At 42.7% G+C, this 26,517-nt stretch overlaps 1 protein-coding gene and 1 long non-coding RNA gene across 4 annotated transcripts in view; one reads left to right on the forward strand and one right to left on the reverse strand.

Moving 5' to 3' along the window:
- Positions 1–26,517, forward strand: part of LOC144020531 (voltage-dependent T-type calcium channel subunit alpha-1H-like) — a 75,855-nt gene that overhangs the window by 6,036 nt on the left and 43,302 nt on the right. For all 3 annotated transcript variants that reach the window (XM_077524105.1, XM_077524106.1, XM_077524107.1), the window contains exons 3-8: positions 18,766–18,860; positions 19,845–19,978; positions 20,306–20,403; positions 22,320–22,479; positions 24,401–24,770; positions 25,796–25,888. In XM_077524105.1, coding sequence (XP_077380231.1) covers positions 18,766–18,860; positions 19,845–19,978; positions 20,306–20,403; positions 22,320–22,479; positions 24,401–24,770; positions 25,796–25,888 — 950 coding nt within the window. The remainder of the gene's footprint in view (positions 1–18,765; positions 18,861–19,844; positions 19,979–20,305; positions 20,404–22,319; positions 22,480–24,400; positions 24,771–25,795; positions 25,889–26,517) is intronic.
- LOC144020535 (uncharacterized) lies at positions 9,908–10,725 on the reverse strand. The gene is made up of 2 exons (XR_013283910.1): positions 10,597–10,725; positions 9,908–10,509 (listed from the first exon to the last, which is right to left on the reverse strand). It is a non-coding gene; the product is annotated as an uncharacterized LOC144020535 (long non-coding RNA).

Raw genomic sequence — 26,517 nt, forward strand, 5'->3', positions numbered from 1 at the left:
TTATCAGGCAGAAAAGCCCCAGGCGACTGCAGAAAGCAAAATATATTCGGGAAAGCTTACTAGAACCGCTCAACTTGATTTGGGGTTTGTCGTTCTTTGGCTTTTAGCCCTAATTTGGAAGCTCAAACCTTCAAACATGAATTTGAAACCCCAATCCTTGCTTGTAACCCTACTTTCCAACCATAACATTGATTTTAAACCCTAAACTTTTTTCTTTTCTTTTTTAACCATAGCATCAAACCCTGTTTGGAAACCAACCTTCATTTGTGGCTCCAAACCTTACTTCAAAACCCTAACATGGATTTCATACCCTACGTCAATTCTTGAAACGCTACTTTGTAACCTTGACATTACTGTGAAACCCTAACTTGAATCCGTAACCCTGGTTTCAAAACCTAATTTCAAACCATGCTTGAAACCCCAGCCATTTTTTTTCAACCCTATCTTCAGACCCTAATCATTTCAAACAATAACCCCATTTTTGAAAGCATAACATCCTTCTTAAAATGCTACTTTGAAACCTTGATATTAACGTGAAACCTAACCTAACCTTGGCTTCCAAACCTCGTTTCCTCATTTCAAACCATGCTTGAAACCCTAATCCTTTCATTTGAAACCCCAAACCTGGCTTGGAACCCTAATTTGAAACCCCACCTCTGACTTGACACCATAAAACCAGAACTTAAACGCTACTTTGAAACCATAATCCTCATTTGAAACCCTAACCTTGACTTTTAACTGTTACTGTATTTGAAACCCTACCCGGACTTGAAGCCCTACTTTAACAGCGAACCCTGAATTACAGCCGTGCAAGTGCTTCTTGGCGATAACGCGTGTTATTCTCTTTTATGTCGAGACTTGTGCCACACACGCACACACTGGCAGGGGAATCTCCCAGGGAGAGTCTCTCTTGGAGGAATCACCCGGTTGCCTAGCAACTCTGGCGTGACGGCCTCACTTCCGCTCGCACACACGCACGCATGTATATACTGTTTACGTAAGATTTGTGTGTGTGTGCGTTTTAAATACACAGTTCAGATACCCGAGCCACACTTCGAAACCATAGACTTTTTTTCAAACCCCAATTTGAAATGCCAACCAGCCTTGAAACCCGACTCTGAAACTCTTAACTTCAGTTTTAAACCTAATTTGAAACCCCTAAACAGCGCTTGAATTCCTAACCCAGGCTTGAAAGCCTAACTTTAAAATCACAAACTTCGTTTCAAAACCTAATTGTGGGAATGCTGAAAGATTCCCACGTTATTGGGATTTTTATTCTCCTCGTTTTTTGCCGAGAAACAACCACATTATACTTCCGATTTACAGCATTCAAATTTCAACTTGCTTCAAAAATTCACGCCTTCCGTGGTATATATGGCCTGATTACACATTAGTTACAGTACTCGCACAATTTAACATTAAAGATCAACTTTTCCCCATTCATTTTCAATGGGACTGACATTCAACTTTTTCTAAGTCCCACTTTCCACACCCACTTCCATATATACAACCAATCATCATTACTAGCTCTCTGATACTGCTCAGTGGTGCACTTGGTTAAGTGTGCTGTCAGGAGGTCCCAGGTTCGAATCCTACCTCCGACTGTACATTGCAAATATGTCAAATGGCAACTGAAATGATTAAGTGCACATTGGCTGTCAGCAGACGGCTATTTTTAAAATACATACGCCATTAGATATGAATATGAACAAGGCAAGTTAGCTCAGTCGTTAGAGCAACTGCTTTCCCCCATGGAGAACCCGGGTTGAAAACCCGCTTGAACCGCATTTTAGTACATTTGATGGTTTGGTACCAACTGACTATCGTATCAGGAAATGGATTACAATTTCTCTGAAATGATTAAATCCACCTTAGACAGATTGCAGTTCGAGTTTTCATTTCATTCATTTATGTTTCAACTTCAATGGAAACCTTGTAATTTTCACATAATTTATCTTTCCATTTATTTCATAAGCATTCGGCTTAGCATTCGGCTATCAGCATTCAGCATTACCACGCAATTTCTCCAGAAATTGCACTTAGTCTATTTTGAACACCTAACCTTGTCTTAAACCTAATTTTAAACCCGTATGTTGTGTCTGAAACCCTAACCCAGACATGAAACCCTGCCTTAAAACTGAGTTTGAAATCCTAACCCTTGAAACCCTACCCTGAAACCATAAACTTTGCTTCAAAACCAAATTGAAACCCTGACATTGGCTTGAAACTGTACTTTGAAACCACAAACTGTGCTTCTAACCTCAGCTTCAAACCCTACTTCCTGAGGTGCTGCATTCATGTACTGCGCCTTTAATGCCACATGTGAAAAATGCTCACACACACGCACACGCGCACACAAATACACACACGATAAGTTATTCATCAGTGCATGAAACATTCAGGGTGTTTCCTTTTGTTTAAGGATGCGAAAAGCTCATTCTGTCACTGCTTTCTTCTCGTCCTCATTGCCTCTTATTTACCTTTCGCTCTCTTTCCTTTCTTTCTCTCGTTCTCTCTATCCATCCATCCGACTTAATTGGCTTGCGCCGAATGGCCGGTGGTGGTCTTGATGAAGACCCCACCGTGCCCACGTGGTCCCGCTCAAAATAGGCCGAAGCCGTCAACCCAGTCCCCCCACGCCTCCCTCATCCAATTAAGGTGATTGCGGCATGTTGCCGTGGCAACCGGTCGACAAGGGCGTTGCCCGAGGGGTGGGGAGAAATTGACGGAACTGCCCCCGTCACCCCACCCTCACAGGCACAGATTCAAACGAGAGTTTGAAACCCCAACCCCAAACCTTAGCTTGAAACTGAAACAATTACCCTACTTTGACACCACAACCTTTGCTTCAAACTCGACCTTGAAACCCCAACCCTGGCTTGAAACCTTACTTTTAAACCCTAACTTGGCTTGAAACCCTAATTTCAAAATAAAAATTTGCCTTCAAACTATAATTGTGCCGCCGAACCTTAATTTGACCCAAACCCAAGACAGCTTTTAAACCCTAACCCAGGCTTGAAACCCTACTTTGAAGCCCTAATCCTACTTTGGAACCACAACCCAGATTTGACACCCTACTTTGACACCACAAATTTTGCTTCAAACCCTACCTTAAAACCCTAACCTTAGCTTGAAACTGTAATTTGAAAAAAGTGCTTGAATTTCACCCAAACCCAAGTCAGGTTTTGAACATTAACCTGGCTTGAACCTCTACTGCGGAACCCTAATCTTGTCTTCAAACCCTTGTTTGAAACCCCAATCCAGACTTGAAACCCTCATTATAAACCCCATCCTTTGCTTCAACCTGTAATTTAAAACTCTGTGTGTTTAAAACCGGAACCCAGGCTTGCAACACTTGTTTGAAACCCTAACCCTTTTCTTGAGTGCATTTGAACTTTGTTGCTAAGCAAAACAGTAGCAAGACATGAAAAAATGTCTCCAGAATAAACCAATTTTATGTTCTGTTTTCGTTTCAAACAAAATAGTATTTGCGGTTTTTATTTTTAGTGATCAAAGACTCGAGTGCTAGCTAGCTAATTGTACTGTATTACACTCTCAGGAAAAATGTTGTCTGACTAATGGATTCAAGATTTGGCCAAAAGTAGAAGAAGAACAGGCTCAAAGCAGTCGTTTTGAACTTTTCTTTTCTTTCTTTTTTTTTTTTTTAGGATTTAAAAGTTTGTGATAAAGTTAATAGGGACGGTTGAGGCTTGTCCTGAATCGTTCCTGCTATACTTGGAAACGAGCTGGGGGATTTCCCCACAATGCAATTCTGTCCTCCTGTTAACCTCAATGTTATATTGCTTCGTTTCTTCGTCCTTGTTATTTCTGCCAAATAAAATGTCCCCTTTGGAGGGCTTCTGCATTCAGAAAAACTCACCAAATGATCTCACTCAGTTTATCTTGAAAACAATGCACGCATGACTGCCAAAAAATTGGCTCGCTAGCGCACCCGGGAGGTTTTGGAAAATGCAGTCCCTGAAGACAGTTTCACTAACGTGGCATTTGTTTGAGGAGACTCACAAAAAACAAAAAACAAAAAAAAGTCCCAAGGAGCCACACAAAGACACACAGTCCGCCATTTTGGTGAGAATCAGCAATTTGGAGCTTATTCTGGCATTTTCTAAACTATCATGATCAAATGTACAAAAAAAAAGTCTGAAGAAATTAAGAGTAAAGAGAAACTTGAAGTCCGCCATTTTGATTTAAAGTGGCCATTTTGGCTCTGCAGCACCCTGCAAGTTCAGCCCGCAAAGGAAGTTATACTAAGGGACATGAAATTTGGTAGGCGTGTCACTCATGAGTAGAAAAAAAGTAGTTTAAAAAGTCTCAAAAAAACATGCCCAAAAAGAGACAGGAAATTTGCCATTTTGGTTTGAAGCAGTTTTGACTTAGTAGCACCCTCCAGAAATTTTCAAAAGAATTCACTTAGAATTCCACTTAGCAACAAGAAATTTGGTAGGGATGTCTATCATGAGTAGAACAACAACAAAAACAACAACAAAAAGTCTCAAAAAGCCATGCTCAAAAATAGACTGGAAGTCTGCCATTTTGTTTTGAAGCGGCCATTTTGGCTTGGTAGCCCACGACAGAAATTTTCCCCCAAAATCACTTTGAATTCTACTTAGCAACATACCATTTGGTACCGATGTCTGTCATGGGTAAACCCACAAAAAAAGTCTCAAAAAATCATGCTCAAAAAGAGACGGCAAGCCTCCCATTTTGTTTTGAAGCGGCCATTTTCGTTTGGTAGCCCATTCCAGAAATTTTACCAAAAATCACTTTGAATTCCACTTAGCAACATAACATTTGGTAGGGATGTCTATTATGAGTAAACCCACAAAAAAGTTTCAAAAAGCCATACCCAAAAAGAGAGGAAGTCTGCCATTTTAGTTTGAAGCAGCCATTTGACTTAAGCACCCTTCAGAATTTGCAAAATAATTCACTCCTAAAAGCCATTTCCACTTAGCAAAATACAATTTCATGAGCAGAACCACAAAAAAAACATCTTGAAAAACCACACCCCACAATCCGTATTGGTTCAGAATTGGATGAGATGCCACAAAAAGACAAATCTAAACTGATAGCAAATCTATAAGTGGCCGCATTGAAAGCCTTCAGGAAGATTATTCCAATTGGCCTGGCTTGAAAAGCTCTTCAGCAAAGAGCACACAAAGATCACAAGTGATGCGATCAGGCTTGATTTATCATGTCTGCCTGACCTTTCCCACCTGCGTCGCCACCGGAGGAGGGACGCGGGTGGCATGTTGCGGATGAGGGAAGAGGACAAGTTTCACAGTGAGCGTCAGGAGGGCCGCTTATTTGCACAAAAGCAGACCTTGTTGTTTACTCGGCTGGTCTTCCTGGCCGTTAATCCGTCTGTAATGCAAAGATCGCTATTTTTCACCCGCTCACCTTGTAATACTGAGATCAGTTTGTTCATTTGTCTGTTCATCGGGTCATGGTCAGTCAATTTTTTTTATGTTGAAAGTAGCGTTGTTCCGATTTTTGGCTCCCGATACCGATACCCAGCTTTGCAGTATCGGCCGATACCGATACCATACCGATACTTTAATTTTTTTTTTCCTCAACATGAAAAACCTGTCCTGCCACTGGTTCAGAGCAGTCAAGGGCCAATAAGATATCTTACATCGGCATGCAGAGAACTCCTGTTTTTCTAACTATTTTTTGGGGGGGAGCTTTGGGTTTTGTTTTTTTGTTTTTTTGAGTAATTCGTTTTTTACAGAATAGTTTTTTCTGTCATGAAAAAATATTCAGAAAAACAGAGAAAAGCATTATTAAAAAAACAAAAAACAGAGCACCAACTTCTGTTTGTTGGAGTATTTTTTTATTTTTTTTTTTTTACCTCTGAACTCCAAGTGACTTGTTGCAGACCACTGACCTGCTGACGGCCCATGCACGCTAGTGCAAGCCGTTGAAGTCACATGGTGGCTATCTTGTGACTCCGACCTCACAAGCAGACTACTGTATAAACTATACGGTATACGTACACGTGAGAAATATACAGCTTGTTTGTATAAGGCCGGAGGCGGGGATGGGGGCTTGTGCCGTTTTTTGTTTTTTTTCTTGGTATAAAATAGTGACCACCCCTGCTTTTTTTATGACAGAAAAAAATATTCAGAAAAACAGAAAATTAAACCAAAAAACAAAGCTCCCCAAAAAATTAGTCAGAAAAAGAGGAGATTTTTTTTTTCAAGTGAATGCAATACGCAAATTATGCTCCGCTTCACCGGATTCTAAACGAATAAATCTTTTCTTCTGTCTCTGCTCACCGTGTGCAAGCAGCGAGTCTCCCACCCTCGCCTCACCTCACCTCCCCACTCCACCGTACTATACCTTCACCTTTATTGCCATCCCCCTGCCTTCCAGCTCTCTCCATCTCCGTGACGGTGTTAATTATTAAGGGAAGTCACAGTTTATCTGTTGGCTGACACTCGCGTTTCTGATACGGCTCTCTAACCCGCGGCCATAATATGGCGAGGCGCTTCCGAGAAGAACTTCAAGACGGTGGGGAAATTGTTAAAAAAAAAAAATGAAAAGAGCCGAATGGCGAGGAGAGGAAATAATTGGGCCGAGCGAGATGGCGGGAAGAAATGCGTAAAAATGGCGGAGAGAAAGTGCGAGGAGGAGGATAAAACGGAGAGGACGTTCCCTGTTGTGATGTTGAGTGATGGTCCTGCTGAGGAAATGAGTCCCTGCCTCATCCATCACTCGCACCTTGACCCTGGCCTGTCTTGTGGAGCTGGGTGCGAATGTGTGTGTGCGTGTGTGCGACCTGGGTGGACTCTTATTTAATGTCTTTTATACTGACTGTAAGTAAGCAAGCGCCTCGTTTCTTCTACTGCTCACTGCACGAAAGTACCACTTTCGAATGGGAATTTTTATGTCGCCACAGTCACTAATTGAGGAAGTAGACGTATGGATCTCTTCAGGGTGGCGTCTTGCTCATATGCACCAAGTTTGACCAAAAATGTCAACCTTGTATAGATGAGTTACAATAGATTTCCTTATCATGGCTTTGCTGGCCTGCTCTGCCCACAATAGATGATGTGGGGAAACAAAAAAAACAAAACAAAAAAAGGCATCGCCATCTGTCTCAGACACCTGCTTCAGATTGGGACTCTTTTGGGAAAATGTCCTCGTAGGACTTTGCCAAAGTACAACAGCTGGAATTCACCTCCTAAATCAAAGCAAAATGGCCGACTTTCTCTTCAATTCCCAGCATGACTCCTTGACAGACTTTTGTCTATCTTTTTATGATTGTCATGTCTGCCAATTTTTACAGCAATTGTTAAAACTGGTGTCCAGAATTGATTTTTGTCAAATTGCTAGTCCTAGAATTTGTTGTTTTAAAACCAAAATGTCCGATTTCCTGTTCACTTCTCACAATAGGTCCTTGAGATTTTTTGTGTGCGTTTTGTTATGATTGTTGTCTGTCAATTTTTACAGCAGTTGTTAAAACTGGTGTCCATAATTGATTTTTGTCAAAATGTTAGTCCTTGATTATGCCGAAACAAAATGGCCCACTTCCTGTTCACTTCTTACTATGGCTCTTTCAGATTTGTTGTGTGTCCTGTTATGATCATCATGTCTGCAAGTTTTTACAGTAGTTGTTAAAACTGGTGTCCAGAGGTGATTTTTGTCAAATTGCTAGTCCTGGAATATGCCTAAAATGGCTGTTTTAAATCAAAATGGTCGACTTCCTGTTCGCTTTTCATTATGGGTCCTTCAGATTTTTTGTGTCTCCTGTTATGATTATCATGTCGGACAATTTTTTACAGCAGTTGGTAAAAATTGTGTCCAGAATTGATTTTTGTCAAAGTGCTAGAATTTGTCTAAAATGGTTGTTTTAAAATCAAAATGGCTGACTTCTTGTTCACTTCTCACTATGGCTCCTTGAGATTTTTTGTGTGTCCTGTTATGATTGTTATGTCTGTCAATTTTTTACAGCAGTTGTTAAAACTGGTGTGCAGAGCTTTTTTTTGTTGTTGTCAAATTGCTAGTCTTGGAATATGTCTAAAATGGCTGTTTTAAATCAAAATGGACGATTTCCTTTTCACTTCTCACTATGGGTCCTTGAGATTTTTTTTGTGTTGTCCTGTTGTGAAGATGACTATATCCAGTTAATTGTGTGGTGACACTGGTGTACTACCTTGAATTCTTCTACTATAAAATGGCTGCTTCAAACCAAAATTTCTATTTTCCTGTTAATTTCCTTGCATGGGTCCTTGGGATTTTTTTTTTCTGTGAGTCCTGTGTTATACATATCCAACTGAGCTTGATGTCAGAGGGTGAAGATGATGTCGGGCACAAGGTTTTTGTCCAAGTACGAGACCTGGGATTTCTCTAAAATGGCTGTTTGAAACCAAAATGACTGGCGAGTATATTTTATTTCAGTTGGCAAAGTTGGTGTCCTCCAGGGTTCATTTTTGTCATTGTGCTAGCATCGGAATTCACCTAAAATGGCCGCTTCAAACCAAAATGACTTCTGTTCTTCTGATCTTCCTGTTCATGTGTGTCCTATTATGATTGACTTATCTGCCAAATTTTTTTTTATCCGTTGGTGAACCTGGCTCCATTTTCCTAACTGTCCAGAGGCTGCTATACATTTGAATCCGTATACACACGCTTGCCAAAATGAGCGAGTTTTCCGGAATGTTGAGCCCCACCAAATAATAATGAATTAATCATAAGAATGATCATAAACACCAAAAAACTCATTCCGAGAGACCCTTCTCGCTCGGCTTCCGATTGTGCGCGTGAATGTGTGCTTGTTTGTGTGTTTACATGCATCCGTTGCGTCGTGGCCCAGACGAAGCCGATTGTTGAAACTCACAAGTCAGTTCCCACGGTGAGAGATGGGGGGTTCCCATGGCAACCTGAGCACAGGGATGACACTGGATTACCCTCTCTCTCTCTGTCCCCCTCGCGCTCTCTCTCTCTCTTTTGCACTGTCTCTCTAGCTCGCTCGCTCGCTGTGTCTCAAGGGTGATAAAGGATTGTGCTCTCATTAATTTTTTCCGCCCTCTTGAGAGAAAAGTGTCCACAAAGGCGACCGTGTGTGTGTGAGCGTGTACAATCCAGGCTGTTATGCATGCGTCCTTGCACATTCTTGTCTTCCATTCGACACTATTTTGACTCTTTTATTTGTTGTTTTTTTCCCCCCCTCTTCTGTTTATCGCACTTCGGAGTCAAACTCTGTCTTCCATGTGTGACAGATTTACTTCAAATGCCCCTCACTCGCTCGCCCCCATCAAACACCCGCACGTGTTTGATGCCGGGCTGCTTTGGTAAGGCATGAATATTAAAACGTGTCAAAATGTCTCGTCACGAGTCGCAAGGCTGTAAAGCGAGCAGGTAGGCATGTCTGTCATGAGTGCAACAATTATTTTTTGGGGATAGAAATCCCCCACCCCACACCCCCCCCCCCCCCCCCCCCACACACACACACATACACACATATTATTGGCTGGGATATGGACCAGTCCAGCTTGCAAATTGTGAACAACCGTGTATAATTGACAGCCACTGAAATCCATTGAATGAAAACCCCCAAAATTATTTTTAAAAACGCTACTAAATATTTAATATTACCTGTTCTGATCTCACTAGATGTGACTGCTCTATCCACCTAGACAGATAGTTAACTCTTGAATTAATTAATGTATTTATTGTAAAACTGAAACAAAGGAAAATACAATACAGCACATTAGTACAGTGCTAAAAATATCTTGACTAATATTGTTTTATAACTAAATTAGCATACACCAATGACAAACGTAAAGAAATAATAATCGCGCCAATAAGTGCACTTTTATGTTGTTAAGATATGCGTTCTGAATTTGTGAGGACTCGACAGAGTCGATAAAGAACAGATCCCAAAAAGGCAGGCTCGGAGGAGGAAAACAACCTCGATTTATTCTTTTGGAAAAACCGAAAGCACAAAGCTTGCGCGCAGGCAAGACAACGAAATTTTCAGCGGTGCCCCTGCACACAGGCGAGGGACACGGCAGTAACAAAGGACACTTGCAAAAGGCAAGGAGGAATTGGAAAACACAAAACTCCTGCAAAAGGCAGGGAACACGAATGTAACAAAAAGCGCTTGCAACTGCAAGGAAAACTGACATAACCAAAATCGCTTGCAAACGGCAAGGAGAACTAACGTAACAAAAAACACTTGCTAACAGCAAGGACTAGAAAAACTTAAATCACTTGCACCCGGCAAGGACGACACGAAATGTACACAGAATCAATCACACGAGAATAACAACAAAAGGCGACGCGGAAACACGCACGTGAATACAAGTAAACTAAAGACGACGGCAGATTCAAAAACTTTACCAACAAGGAAACGCGGAGAACACTTGGACACGAAGATGAGCAAATAATAATCCGACAGCTGTCAGTGCTGTTCGGAGTCCTTTTAAAGCCTTGATTACCAACGCGTTGCAGGTGCGGCGCTGGGGAACGCCCCCCTCGTTACAGGCACTGAAAGAGACACACATACACAAGCACAACAGGCTGAGAACCGAACCATGACAGTACCCCCCCCTCAACGGACGCCCCTTGGCGGACCACCTGGTTTATCAGGATGAGCAGCGTAGAACGTGTCGAGCAGAGACGGGTCAAGGATCCAGGAGCGGGGGATCCACTGGCGCTCCTCAGGTCCATAGCCCTCCCAGTCGACCAGATACTGGAAGCCCCGGCCCCTGGGCCTCGATTCCAAGATTTCCTTGACCGTGTAGACAGGGTCCCCATCAACCAACCGGGGAGGAGGCGGAGCTGGCGCGGGAGGATTCAGTGGGCTGGGGGTCACAGGCTTAAGGAGGGAGACGTGGAACACCGGATGCACCTTCAGGGAAGAGGGTAGTCGGAGCTTCGCCGTGACAGGGTTGATCATGGAAAGAATCTCGAAAGGTCCCACGAAGCGCGGACCCAATTTCTTGGCGCCTCCCGCCAGCCGCATGTCCCGGGAGGAAAGCCAAACCTTGTCCCCTGGCTGGTAGGCTGGCTCCGGCCGCCGCCGGCGATCCGCTATCTCCTTGTTGCGGACCGCCGTGCGGGACAACGCTGCTCGTGTTTCCCGCCACACCTTGTGGGCCCGACGTAGGTGCTGCTGGATTGTGGGCAGCTCAATGGGTCCCTCTTGCGACGGGAACAGAGGTGGCTGATACCCGTAGGCCGCCATAAACGGCGAGCGTCCAGTAGCTGAAGACGGCAGGGTGTTGGTGGCGTACTCGATCCAAGGCAGGTGCGTAGCCCAGGATTCAGGGTTGTGCAGGCAAACGCATCGGAGGGCGGCTTCCAGGTCCTGATTGGCCCTCTCTGTTTGGCCGTTTGTTTGAGGATGATATCCTGAAGATAAGCTCGCTGTGGCTCCCAGCAGCTTACAGAATTTTCTCCAGACCTGGGAAATGAACTGTGGACCACGGTCTGAGACCAAGTCTACGGGTATTCCGTGAAGTCTGAATACGTGACGGGTGAGGAGTTGCGCCGTTTCCCAGGAGGACGGCAGCTTGGAGAGAGCTACAAAATGAGTCATCTTGGAGAACCGGTCAATCACCGTCATGATCACCGTGTTTCGCCTCGACCTAGGGAGGCCTGTGATGAAGTCCAGGGAGATGTGGGACCACGGCCGCGACGGGATGGGTAGCGGCCGTAGTAGACCCGCCGGAGGCTGGTGTGAGGATTTGCCGCATGCACAAGCGGTGCAGGCCTTGACGAACTCGACAATGTCTTTCTTCATCTCTGGCCACCAGAATCGCTGACTGACGAGGGCAAGAGTCCTGTTAATTCCCGGATGACATGCCACTCGTGAGCTGTGACCCCACTGCAGGACCTCCGCCCGCAACGGGTCAGGAACAAATAGCCTCTCGGCCGGGCACTCCCCAGGAACAGTGATTCCCTCCAGAGCCTCCATGACCCTTTCTTCGACCTCCCAGCGCAGCGCGCCCACAAAGCAACGTTCTGGTAGGATCGGTTCTGTCCCGGCCTCAGGAGTTGCAGCATCATGCATTCGGGACAGAGCGTCAGACTTCTGGTTCCGGGACCCCGGGCGATAGTTCACGACAAAGTTGAATCGTGTGAAAAGCAAGGCCCAGCGTGCCTGCCGTGAGTTGAGTCTCTTGGCGGCTCGGAGGTACGCCAGGTTCTTGTGATCCGTTAGAACCTCAAATGGCTCCTTGGCGCCCTCCAGCCAGTGTCGCCATTCCTGTAGCGCCAGGACAATTGCCAACAGCTCCCGGTTCCCGACGTCGTAGTTGGCCTCAGCGGGGCTCAGTCGCCTGGAGAAGAAGGCACAGGGGTGGAGCTTCCCGTCTTCTGGCGACCGCTGGGACAGGACCGCCCCCACTCCTGAATCCGACGCGTCAACCTCGACCACAAAAGCAACATCGGTATTAGGGTGGATCAGTACAGGTGGGTTGACAAACAACTGTTTAACAACATGGAACGCCTCTTCGGCACTAGGTGTCCATCTAAACGGGACTTTACTCGAGGTTAACTTGGTCAGTGGGGCTGCCCGTAAACTATAATTCTTAATAAATCGCCGATAGAAATTTGCGAAGCCCAAAAAACGTTGCAGCTGTTTCCGTGTCTTGGGGCTCGGCCAATCGACCACGGCCTGGGTCTTGACCGGATCCGCTCGAAGTTGCCCTCCCTCGATGATAAAGCCCAGGAACTGAACCGACTTAGAGTGGAATTCACATTTCTCTGCCTTGACATAAAGTCGGTTCTCCAAAAGACGCTGGAGAACCAGGCGAACATGTTGCCGGTGCTCGTGCTCGTCGCGCGAAAAGATCAAAATGTCGTCTAAATAGACAAAACAAAAGACATTCAACATGTCCCGGAGGACATCATTTATCAAACACTGGAACACCGCTGGCGCATTCGTTAAACCGAAAGGCATGACGCAATATTCAAAGTGACCAAGGGAAGTTTTGAATGCGGTCTTCCATTCATCTCCTTCTCGTATACGAATCAAATGGTACGCACTTCGCAAATCTAATTTAGAAAAGATTCTGGCGGATTGTAACGGAGCGAAGGCAGAGTCCAACAGCGGAAGCGGGTATTTATTCTTGACGGTAATATCATTCAATCCCCGATAATCTACACAGGGACGAAGGGACTTATCCTTCTTCTCAATAAAGAAGAACCCCGCCCCCACGGGTGACTTAGACGGACGGATCTGACCGTTAGCCAGCGAACTCGAAATATATTCCCGGAGGGCTTCTTGTTCAGGCTGGGATACCTGGTACAAGCGTGAACTCGGTAGTGGCGCATTGGGAATCAGATCAATCGCACAATCGTATGGTCTATGGGGAGGCAACGCCTGGGCACGGTCCTTGCTAAACACCTTTCCCAAATCATGATACTCTTCCGGGACCTGATCGAGGCAAATCGCTTCGGGAGCAGGAGATACGGGAACGTTGGAAGTCCCATCTGCCGACCTCAAGCAGTGGGCGTGGCAGAAGGGACTCCAGTTCTCCAGCGCGGGCTTATCCCAATCGATATCGGGATTATGAGTCTTTAGCCACGGAAGCCCCAATACTAGGGGCGCAGCACGGGATGGCATAACGAAAAAACTCCTCCTCTCCACGTGATTCCCCGAAAGCCTCAAGGTAAGTGGACCGGTAACATGTCGGACCTGCGCTAATAACCGCCCATCGAGGTCGAAAACCTCCTTAACCTTCTCTAACGGTTCCACCGGGGTCCCCAACGCCTCTACTACACACGGGTCGACGAAGCAATCATCGGCCCCCGAATCTATGAGTGCCCTAACTTTAAGATTCATCCCGCCGTCGGACAACTCCCCCGATAACTCTAACCGTCGAATATTACAGCTAGACCTACTCGAAGGACTTGGTTCGGTTCCCCCCGGTAGGTGCTTACCCTGATCCGAGTCCATTCCAGACTCCTGGGTCTCCTTGGCCCGTCCCCCCAGTCGGGTGGTCGGTCGCATTCGACGTTGTGGTTTCGCCGGGCAGGACGCCACCCGGTGCCCTGGTTGACCGCAGTAGAGACAGGCTCCAGTGAGCCATCGACGGCGGCGCTCCTCAGGATGCAGGCGTCCACCTCCGACCTGCATGGGCTCCCCTGTGTCCGCTGGGGCGCCCGGAAGAGAACGTACTTCCGCGTCGTCGATGCAGGTGAGTCCAGTCATGCGACGGTTGGCGGATGGCTCTTGCCGCTCACAGGCACGCTCCCGGTGCCGTTCACGTAAGCGGTTGTCCAACCGGATGGTGAGCTCAATAAGTCCTTCGAGGGAGTTCGTATCGTCGCGGACCGCCAGTTCATCCTTCAGTACCGTATTCAAACCACGACGAAAAATACTTCGCAAGGCACAATCAGCAAATCCGCTCTCCGCGGCCAGAATACGAAACATGATCGAGTAGTCAGCGACGGATCTTTCTCCTTGCACTAAGTCTAACAACCGACCTCCGGCCTCCTTCCCCTTGACTGGATGGTCGAACACACGTTGAAATTCAGAAACAAAAATCGGGAAGGAGGACCGGAGGTCTGGTCGTGAGTTGCTCACCACCATCGCCCATGTAGCGGCTTGACCAGACAGGAGGCTCATAATGAAAGCAATCTTAGATGGGTCACGAGCGTAGGTATACGGTTGCTGGTCGAAAATAAGCGAACATTGATGCAAGAACTGACCGCAACCACCCGGCTGTCCGTCATAGCGCGACGGGTGGGGCAAAACGGGTTCCCTTGGAGCTGCTGGGGAAGCCAACGTGGCTGAGTCCGTTCGCGGAAGTTCCGAGTCTAGTACTCCGCGGGAACCGAGCTGCTCGAGCCTCGCGAACATCTGCTCGCACCGGTGAGCAAGCCTGCCTACCACCTCTTGGAGTCCTACCAAGGTGGTCTCGGTTTGCCCAACCCGTTGCCCCTGGCTGGCCAACGCCTGTCTCACCTTCTCCGAGTCGGCGGGATCCATGGTCGGATTATTCTGTGAGGACTCGACAGAGTCGATAAAGAACAGATCCCAAAAAGGCAGGCTCGGAGGAGGAAAACAACCTCGATTTATTCTTTTGGAAAAACCGAAAGCACAAAGCTTGCGCGCAGGCAAGACAACGAAATTTTCAGCGGTGCCCCTGCACACAGGCGAGGGACACGGCAGTAACAAAGGACACTTGCAAAAGGCAAGGAGGAATTGGAAAACACAAAACTCCTGCAAAAGGCAGGGAACACGAATGTAACAAAAAGCGCTTGCAACTGCAAGGAAAACTGACATAACCAAAATCGCTTGCAAACGGCAAGGAGAACTAACGTAACAAAAAACACTTGCTAACAGCAAGGACTAGAAAAACTTAAATCACTTGCACCCGGCAAGGACGACACGAAATGTACACAGAATCAATCACACGAGAATAACAACAAAAGGCGACGCGGAAACACACACGTGAATACAAGTAAACTAAAGACGACGGCAGATTCAAAAACTTTACCAACAAGGAAACGCGGAGAACACTTGGACACGAAGATGAGCAAATAATAATCCGACAGCTGTCAGTGCTGTTCGGAGTCCTTTTAAAGCCTTGATTACCAACGCGTTGCAGGTGCGGCGCTGGGGAACGCCCCCCTCGTTACAGGCACTGAAAGAGACACACATACACAAGCACAACAGGCTGAGAACCGAACCATGACAGAATTAAAGTAGACGACACAACCAACTACGCTAACATAGTTAGCTTAGTTAGCAAACTCAAGTCCGCCAGTCTAAAATGCTAACGAATGCTAACATCTTCACTTACTCGTTTTTACCAATATTTTGAAATTACAAAAACATTCAACCGGACTTTTTGGCTCTTTATAACTTAAAGAAAGTTCTACAAATGAACACAAATAGTTACTTACAGCCTGACGTGGGCCAACGCTCCACCGTGCGTGCGTGTTGCTCTTCAGGAGTGTCATTAAAACTGACGTCAACTCAAGTGAGTCACACCGTCGTAATGCGCATTTCACCACTAGAGGGTGCTAAAAGTCAACATAAAACACTGAAATTTTATTTTCAGTGATTTATGTTGACTTTTACTACTACTTTTACTACTACCTCTAGTGGTGAAATGCGTATTACGACGGAATAAAACTATAACATTACAATACCGTTTCCATGAATAATATGGAGAAATGATACCAATTCATAACAGCAGAAAAGTGTAAAAAAATAAAAATAAAAAATAAATAAACCAACAACAAATAAATAAAATAGAGCCACCAAAAAGTCTCAGGAAGCCATGCCCAAAAAGACAAACGATCTTCCATTTTGGTTGGAATCGACCATTTCAAGCGCATTTTTAGGGGTCCAGAAAAAGCAAACTCATTCGCAACATTTTGTCGACTGCTAGCAAATATCAGTCACGTAAAATAGACAGGTCGAGTGAAACGAAATAAATTTTTGAAAATTGTATTTTAGGCACAGCACGGCAACGACGTTTGATGAGTCACTATGAAATACAAAACTCTGATGACTCAAATTTCATTTTCCAACTCTCTTTACTCACCTGAAATCGTCCGTCCATCCTTCAAGGGCGTACAAAACCCGAATGTTTTGATGTCGTCAGCTTTTGTGCTCATGAATATTAAACACGTTAAAATGTCTCAACACAATTTGCGCCCATTAACGAGGCTTGATACTTTTAAGCTTATTAAGTCTCAGCTTTACCTGTGAAGTCAAATGCACTTTTTTTTTTAAAAAGCTTCAATCCCGAAAAAAAAGTTCATTTTGTTGTCCTTTGCTTTGATGGACATGGCTTACCCTTTGACCGTTGCGTCCTCATGGACTGGTGGGGTGGGGGTGGGGCTTCTTTGGCCTGGATATGGATTGGCGACCAATCAAAGAAAAAAAAAAAAAAAGCTGATGAAGTGAGCAGGGAAGCTTAATGAATGCAGATGCTCGGGAAGCAGGTCAGGACGGGTCACGGAACGCTTTGAGGAGTGTGAATAATAATAATGTGAATAATCATTTGCTTCGAGTTGTTGAAAGCGATCGCCAGCCTACTTGCAGCTTAGCCAAAAAGAGTCGGGGATGTCGACACTTTGACACCAAATTCAGCAGGCCTCATTACCTCCACCAAGGAATTTTGTTTGCCAGTTTAAGCAAATAAGGATTTGGTTGACTGAGGACTCATTTCCATAAAACTTTCATCTTGAGGTTCCCCCCCACCTTTGTTAACTGTGCCAATTTTTCATCAACATTCTCATGAATTTTAATGGCTCAATTCAGGTTTAAGTAGGCATAACATAACTTGCAAAAAAAAAAAAGTAACAGTTTATTTTCAAATGTTATTATTTTTAGTTTTAATTTAATCTTTGTGAATCATGATGCATGATTGCAATATTATTTTTTATATGATAAATTATTGTAAATTTTATTGACTTACTGTTCATTTAAGGGGTAAAACAATGGTGCTGATTAGTTTTTAAATATATTAGATTAATGCAATTTACTTTGAATTGATTTAATTGTAATAATATCATGTATTGTAACAAAAATAATTTTTTAACCTCACAAGCCAAATTGATAATTGTGATTCACTCAGTCTGGTACTTCACTCGGCAAACCTGCTCGGGAAAGGCAGGACTTGCTGTACAATACTTGGAGCTGATTGCTGATTGGACGATGCGGCATCTTTCCACGCTCATTTGACCAATCAAGACAACACTTGCTGGCAAGGCTTATCATTTTGTGTTTTTTTTTAATCCATTTTAAATTTAAGAGGGAGATTATGACACTAATTAAATTTTTATTTTTTTATATATACAATTTTAGTTTAATAGTTCAACTTTTTGTTTTGATAAAACATCTAATTTTAGGTCATTATAAAACCAAATAATTAAAGTACTAAAAAATAGATGTTAAAGTTTTGCTACTGGGCTATAAATCATTGAATGGTTTGGTCCTCAATACATTCAGGAAATTCTAATTGATTATAAACCAAACTCGGATCAATTAGTGGAAGCAAACAGGGTGAAGCAGCATTTAGCTGTTATGCTGCATGCAAATTGAATGAGATTCAACAGAAGTGAATTCAGCACAGAGTATTTTAATTTTATGCTAAATATTTTATAGTTATTGTGGACTAAACATCACAATGGAATGTGATTTTTTTTAATTGCTTGGTGTAAATAAAAGTACAATCAATTAGTGGATGCAAACATGGTGAAGCAGCAGTTAGCTGTTATGCTGCATGCAAATGCAATGCATTATCACCAGAAGTGAATTCAGCACCGAGTATTTTAGTTTTATTCTAAATATATCATAGTTATTGTGCACTAAACATCACAACGGAATACAATTTTTTTTAAGTTGCTTGGTGTAAGTAAAATTGTACAAAAAAGTACAAAAATTGTGGTCCTTTCCATTCTAGTCATTTGCCCTTTTGTTGTCATCTAAATATATTTCAATACATTTAACAAAAATGTACTACACAATTGACATTTCATTGATTGTTTTGCTCATGTTGTATTGAGCGACCCGAACCTTTCCTACATCGGAGTTAAGATCAATTTCCTGTCCGATGCTCATCGTTATTCTTCATCAGTGTCCGCTGTTATTTCTGATCGGGCGCAAAGAGACACACTGGGAGGAGTCAAGTCATCAATGTGTTGTTGTTTTTCCCCTCATCGTTGTAATCAATATTATTCCTCTTTTCCCTAATTGTGGTGGTCAACACTGTTATTGTTTCCCTTCATTGTCCTGATCAATATTGCAATTGTGACCCTTGACCTTACCCGCCACCTGGTTTGAGCGGGTCAGCATCTTGGCCATCCTGCTCAACTGCGTGACTCTGGGAATGTTCCAGCCCTGCGATGACACGCACTTCCTGTTGCAGGTAACACGCATGCAAACGCACGCGCACACGAGCCAATGAATTTTGGTAGGCATGTCGATCAGGAGTTGACCCACAAAAAAAAAAAAAAAAAAAAAGTCTCAAGAAGCCACGCCCAAAAAGAAATCGGAACGCTGCCATTCTGGTTCGAAGAGGCAATTTTGCTTTGTTTGAGATTTTTTTTTATTTTATTTTTTTTTTAAGAATTCATCCCTCAAAGCTCGTTCCATTTGGCTAAATCAAATCTGGTATCAGCATGTCTATCTTGAGTAGACCCACAAAAAAATCTCAAGAAACCATTCCTAAAAAGCCATTTTGATTTGAAATGGCCATTTTAGATTCATCTTAGAAGTCTCCAGCAGTTTTTGTCCAATTTGAACTATATAGGTCACCAGATGTTAGGGATGTAACGATATACAAACATCACGATACGATATTATCATGATATGAAGGTCACGATACGATAATTATCCCGATATTGTGGGGAGGTTGGTGATACAGAAAGGCCACAATAACATTGTTAAAAGAAATTTAGCTCAGACTAAAAAAATAAAACACACACACAATATTGTGCGTTTCTGTAATAACTACCATTGCTTTAAGCATTTTCCACATTTCACACGCTGCATCAAAGCCTTCTCTAAGCTCTAGCATGAAAAACAAAACAAAAACAAAAAAACCATTGAAAACGTATAAATACGTCTTTGGAAGCATGGTAACATTTAAAATAGAACGTATTTATACGTCTTTGGGAGCAAATGAGTTAATATCGTGACATGACAACGACGATATATCGTGGCAGTTTTAATATCACGAGCTCACGATATCGCCATTATCGTTACATCCCTGCCAACACTTAACGACTAATTATGTTTTGCTGTGAGACTTTATTATTATTTGATTATGAAGGGTCAGTGAAAGTTTGAGCTTCCTCCCTCTTAATCGGTTGACATTAATCCTTTACACGTTTGTGCGTGTGTTTCGCAGGCACTGGACGACGGCATCTTTGTCTTTTTCGCCGGCGAGATGCTGGTCAAGATGGTGGCCCTGGGGATCGTCGGCCATAACGGTTACCTAGGAGACACATGGAACCGACTGGACTTCTTCATTGTCATCGTGGGGTGAGTTTTTTGACGCGCGCTGCTGCTGCCGCTGCTGCTGACCTTAAATATGAGCCAAAAAAGTGTGTGCGTTTCTGTGTGTCACGTAGACACTTGTTTAATGCCAGCGAAATGTCAAGCGTGTGCGGATGCGTGTGTGACAGCAGATTTGCCGAATGGAAATGGGAATCACGGAGGAGTCCTGGGAGGCCTCCTTCCGCGGTTCCCAGTTTAAAAGGCAATTGTCGGATTGCGGAGACAGGACGGCGCGTTCTGTTGCGTTCCCGGTGGGACAAAAAATAAAAAAATAAAAAATTGGGGTCAGCGCTCTCGTTGTCTTCCTCGCAGGATGTTGGAGTACTCGCTGGACGGACACAACGTGAGCCTGTCGGCGATTCGAACCGTGCGCGTCCTGCGCCCGCTCCGGGCCATCAACAGGGTTCCCAGTGAGTTCTTCAAGTTGTTCTTGACGAGGTTCTTGTATGGAACAGTTTGCATCCCATCAAATTATTTCGTTATTATTCCAACTGAGACAAATTTTGTGGTTGGTAAGAGTATGAGGAAGTGCTGCAAAATAGCCAAACAAATGTACCAAAAAACACGGCCAAATACAATATACTCCATCGCAACACATTTCCGAGCTACACGACGGCCTCTTAATCATGTATTCACTGTCTTATTTATGGACCGTGTCGCAATTAGCAGCTTGCGTTGCCCGACGAAGGCTGGAGATCCGTCGCTATTTATTTTGTTCGCTGCGGAAACAACCTCAAGGATGGGCAGGAAAGCGGCAACAAACTAATTCGCCGCAGCGAAGACAATGATGTTTTGAAATTATTATGATTATTATTAGGGGAATATTCCGAAACATTCCAGGATGGAATTTTTTTTAGAATGGGATTTTTGTTGTTGTTGTTGTTGTTGTATCGCTTTGGATTATATCTCTGAGGGGACAGTACAGCAGATTAATTTATGAGATGATATTAGCGATAATAATATATTTTATAATTGTGATTGAATTGAATTTTGTGGGCTATAGGACAAAGAGAGGGGAGAATCTGGTGATTACATTTTTTAATATTAATAAATAATCGCATGACTTCAGTAGTTAACTTACGATTAATCTCAAATCTTTATCTGTTTTAAATGTACAATAAAATGGACAATAAATTTTTTTTTTTTTCAAAGTTTCATACTCTTGTTAACATAAAAGTAGAAAAAGTTGTTAAATTAATAGAAATATAGCTGCATCTTTTAGTCATTGATACAGTAATTTCATAATTCAATTGAGTTAAAATTTAAAGTATACCGTACTGTTAAAAAAAACAAACAAACAAAAAACAAACAAATGTGGTATTGATTTGTGTTGAGGTGATCATTCTGCCACTAGATGGCAGAATTGCATTTGTAAGACGTTGGTGACACCTCAGTGCGTTTTTCTTTTCACATTAAGAGCTATCTAATCTTGAGAAGTAACTTGTGAAATTTTGCACATTTTTAAAATTGTAAAATACAACTTGAGCCCATTCTCCACAAATATATGCACAATTATCACAATTAACACATTAACTCAGACTTGATTTCTGATGAGGAACGCGTAGTAAACGTTTGTTAGCAGCTAGCAAGCTAAGATAGCTCGAAGACTTCGATATACAGTAAGACGAGTAAGACACAAACGATTTAATGAATGACAATTTACAACATGAAAGTAGTGATCGACATACTTTTTCAACCAAAAACAACATACCTTAAGCTTCCACTTCCACTTTGCCCTCAAACAAACTCCATTTTTTTTGTAGCTCGCGACTCCAAACGACTGGTGTCAATGATTCGCAGTAATGTAGTTTTTTTTTTGTGACACTTGACATATTTCCCACCTTTTAACAAAAACGCTAGCCAAAAATCAAGCTCTCTACATTCATTTGTTACGGGAGGCTTATTACCCTCCGGGAGGCGCAGCGGGAGCTAAGCGGTGACGTCAGCTGGAAGGGTCTATTATAGCCTACCATCGCTAGTTAGAAAGAACTGAACAGGAAATTTGAATCGAGGGCGGATGGAAATAGCTCTTTCAAACACTTTGTTGAACAAACAGTAACAAAACACAGAAAACATGAGCGCATTCTTTAGCTGTCCTGCCGATAGCCTCAACTGACGCCGTCAGTTTAGCGGCTAACGTTTTAGCCGGTTAAGAGCTAGCCAACCACCTCAACAGACCAGGCCCACCTTTTAAAGGTACGCACACATTCAAGCTCACAGAAAAATCCGTTATAGTGGGGGAACATTGTAAAAATCAGTAAGCGGTTAAGAAAATGGATGGATGGAGTTTTCCTTTTTTTTTTTTTTTGTGAATGTGTGTTGCCAGGCATGCGCATCCTGGTAACGCTCCTGCTGGACACGCTTCCCATGCTGGGCAACGTGTTGGCGCTGTGCTTCTTCGTCTTCTTCATCTTCGGCATCGTGGGCGTGCAGCTTTGGGCGGGGCTCCTGAGGAACCGCTGCTTCATGGCGGAGGACGTCAAAACGTGAGTTACCGCGGCAGCCGGCGACCAAATCCGCACCAATTCGTTAATTCACGTTCGCTCGTTCACGTCGGTCGTCGTAATCAATAAAAGCGTCGAAGCGTCTCCCTCGGGCGCGCGACCCTGATTAAACGTCGCGCTAATCACCGATCAAGAGTATTTGTTGGCAAAGTGATTGGTTTTGTGATTAGGTTTCGTTTTATGTTTTTTTTTTAAATATTTTTTAACTATTGACTAATGACGATGTGTTTTTGGGTTCACTTGTATAAATTTAGCTTTCCTTTAAAGACATTTACTTTTTCATAAAATTGACGATATTAAAATGTAATAATAAAAAAGTGATTATGATTTGAGCAAAGAAAAATCAAAGTTTTTTGTCGTAACCGTGCACAAATTAAAAAAAAAATAATTCCGTAAATCATTTTCATAATATATTAAACCGGATTCTTGTAACATTACGCCTTCATTCTCATTAGTAATTGTCGTGAAAAGTTTACTTGAATCGTCCATTAAAAAATGTTGCAAAAATGTGTTAACCAATGTAATCTTGATGGCATTTTTTTCCACCTTAGCGTAACATTTTTTTTTTAAATTTCGGATCTTTAAAAAAATTATTTCTAGTTATCAGGATTACACCCTCATTTTAAAAAAAAAAATGTATTTATTTATTTGTTGGTTTTTTTTTTGTAGTATTTTCCCAATAAATGCAATGCAACAAAGAAACTGATTTTCACTTTTTGGTGCTCCAGTCTGCTCGCATCGGGACCAAGTGGGGGCAGTGTCACATTAGAAAAAAAATAAATAAATCATCTTGAAAAGTTTACTTGAATCGTCCATTAAAAAATGTTGTAAAAATTTGTTGACCAATGTAATCTTGATGGCATTTTTTTCCCCTTAGTATGACAATTTAAATTTTTTTTTAGATCTTTAAAAAAAAAAGATTTCTAGTTACCAGGATTATACGCATTTTTGGGAGTATTTTGTGACATTTTTCCCCAAACCTTCCGATGATGAAAAACGACTACAAAGACAAAGATTGCGGCCGTATCAAGAGAATTCAACATCATTCGGCCGACTCCTCATTGGTCTGCAATTCACTTTATCGACGACGGATCCGATTCTCACTGCTGCCGAATGTCTTTTCAACGCCTCTGCTTCATTCACGATTGATTCCTCATCTTTTCGACATATCGGTCTCGCCTTTTGTCCAGAAACACAAAGCGCATCAAGTCATCCATCACGGGGGGAAAGGGCCCATTTATTTGATGTTCTGCCTTCTTCTCGTTGCGCAACGGCGCCATTAATCCCGCTAACAAGTGTTGTTGATGCCGAGTGTGTCTCGCTGTGCGGTTGCCATTGTTGTTTCGTTTTAAATTGTCTATTTTTAATCCAACCAGCATGGGGGGGGGGGGGGGGGGGGATATACTGCTGACTGTGAACATCCATCTCGGAAAAAGCTCCACGAGAACATGCAATTTCATAAATCTTCTTTTTCGAAGAATATGCACTCAGCATCTCCTTTGTTTCAATGCACTTGCACAAGATGAAGAGGGCCAATATTTTTAATACGGTATAAGAAAATTGGAGTTTGGTGTCGTACCGTCGGTGTCGGACCGGTATGACCTTTTTTTTTTTTTAGGTGTCGGGTTCTCGTGGATGCTGCTGATATCAGCACACCGATACTGAAAATATTAACGTTTGACTGCCAAAAGTGGCTAAATCAGTAAAGTATCCCTTTAACACATTCACTGCCAGCCCAGCAAAAATGTATCATTTGACGTCTTTTTCCGTCAATGGCAGTGAATGAGTTAATTGTGTTTTCTAGTTATACATTTTCACACAAAAAAATAATTCGCCCTATTTTCACATTTCACTGCGTTGATCGCGTTTTTTTTTTTTTTTTTTTGATCAACTTGTATTCCAGGAAGTACAACATATCCTTCCTGAGCGTTTACTACCGTCCGGGCGGCACGGAAGACCACCCGTTCATCTGCTCGGCGGAGCGAGACAACGGCATGCTGCGCTGCGCCGACGTGCCGCGCCGTCGCGTGGCCGGGGCGGCCTGCTTCCTGGCGGCCGAGGACGCCCGTCCCGAAAGGGCGGCGGCGGCAACGGCGGCGGCGGCGGCGGCAGCGGCGGCGGCGGCGGCGGCGACGACAACGGGAGGAGGGCACGGGCCGTCGTGCGTCAACTGGTACCAGTACTACAACGAGTGTCGCGCCGGCGAGTTGAACCCGCACAAGGGAGCCATCAACTTTGATAACATTGGATACGCGTGGATTGCCATTTTTCAGGTGATTCGGCTACAGGCGGCAGTTAGCGATTTCGAAATGTCAATTTTTATGCATTGAGCAGCTTTAATCTAGAAATGCTTTATTGCAAATACGAAATAATTTATTTATTCATCTTTTTTTGTTTTGTTTTTTTTGTCTGTGGCAATTTTTAAGGTAATTGTTAGTTAACTCATTAAAACCCAAAAACGTATAAATACGTGTTTTAATACTTTGTCCGGCACTCCCAAAAACGTATTTAAAATGTTTGTTTTTTTTTATGCTCGAGCATACAGAAGGCTTTGATACACCTTCTGACATGAAGAGGTTGCTTAAAGCAATGGTAGTTATTGCAGAAAAGCGGCCAGTAGGTGGCAGCAGAGTATAAGAGATCAGCCAGGGCCATGTTTCGACAAGCTCTTTTGGCCAGTGTTTTCAACGGGTTTGTGAATAATGATGAAACTTAGCTATATCCTAATGCTAATTGCTGCAAAACGGAAACAGATACAAATATACGTTCTTTTGGTAGGGTCCATGTTTTTATAGGAATAGAACACAATATTTCAAAATCCAGTAACACAGCCAAGAGCGAAGGGGGTTGCTAATTTTATTTATTTATTTTTTCTTTGGTCACTATCTAGTTTATTATTTTTATTTTTTTATTATTTTTTTAATTTATTATTTTAAGTAATATCTTTACTATGTTTTAAATAAAGTTGAGTAAAATACAAATATAATTTCACAAGTTACTTGGAATACTCGTTTATTTATTTATTTATTTATTTATTTATTTAGCTAGCTAGCTAAAAAAAATGATATTAGCTTTTTAATTTTGCGACCATTTCCTCCCCAAAATATTGAGGTGTTATTATGGCAATACAATAGTCATGTTTCAATATGTGATCATTTTATTTCATATAATAGGCATGAAATGTTTTTCTTTTTCCTTCAGGAATATTGACAATTGAGTCTCCGTTGATTCCAAATGGAGCTCCTGACATTTGTGTGTGTGTGTGTGTGTGTGTGTGTGTGTGTGCGTGCCCTGCCAGGTGATTACTCTGGAAGGCTGGGTGGACATCATGTATTACGTAATGGATGCCCACTCTTTCTACAACTTCATCTACTTCATCTTCCTCATCATAGTAAGAACAGCCGCACACTCGCACTCAAACTATCTGCAGATACTTGAAGTATGTGACGTGTCGACTTTACGCGGCGTAAGCTTATTGCGGCTGCCGCTTGTCATATCAGACACAAAGGAGCCTTAGTAACGGAAGATCGTGCTTTGATGTCTTTCACGGAAACCTTGCGCGGCAACGAGAAAAGAAAAAAGCAGACAAAAGATATGAGGATTTTTTTTTTTTTTTTTTTTTTTTTTAACTTTTGGTCACGACAGTCTGCTCAAGTGCTGCGGTGACCCACCACCACCGCCAAATATAATTAATATCGCCACCTCATCGAAGGGAAACAGCATTTTATTGGTCTGGTTTTAGTCGACAAAAACTGTCAATGTTTTAAGTCTAGTTTTAGTCAGGACAGTCATGTGACCTCTGTATTTGTTTTGGTCAGCAGATTATATTGAATATTTCGGATCTAAAAGTATAAAACTAAAATAAATATCTAAAACTACTACTACTAATAATAATAATAATAAATATAAATAAAATAATAATAAAATAAATAAATATGAATAATTAATAATAAAAATAAATAATAATAACTAATAATTAAAATAAAAAATACTAAAAAAATCCTAATATTATAATAAAAA

This window comes from Festucalex cinctus, chromosome 6 (genome assembly GCF_051991245.1).
Source record: "Festucalex cinctus isolate MCC-2025b chromosome 6, RoL_Fcin_1.0, whole genome shotgun sequence".
NCBI lineage: Eukaryota > Metazoa > Chordata > Actinopteri > Syngnathiformes > Syngnathidae > Festucalex > Festucalex cinctus.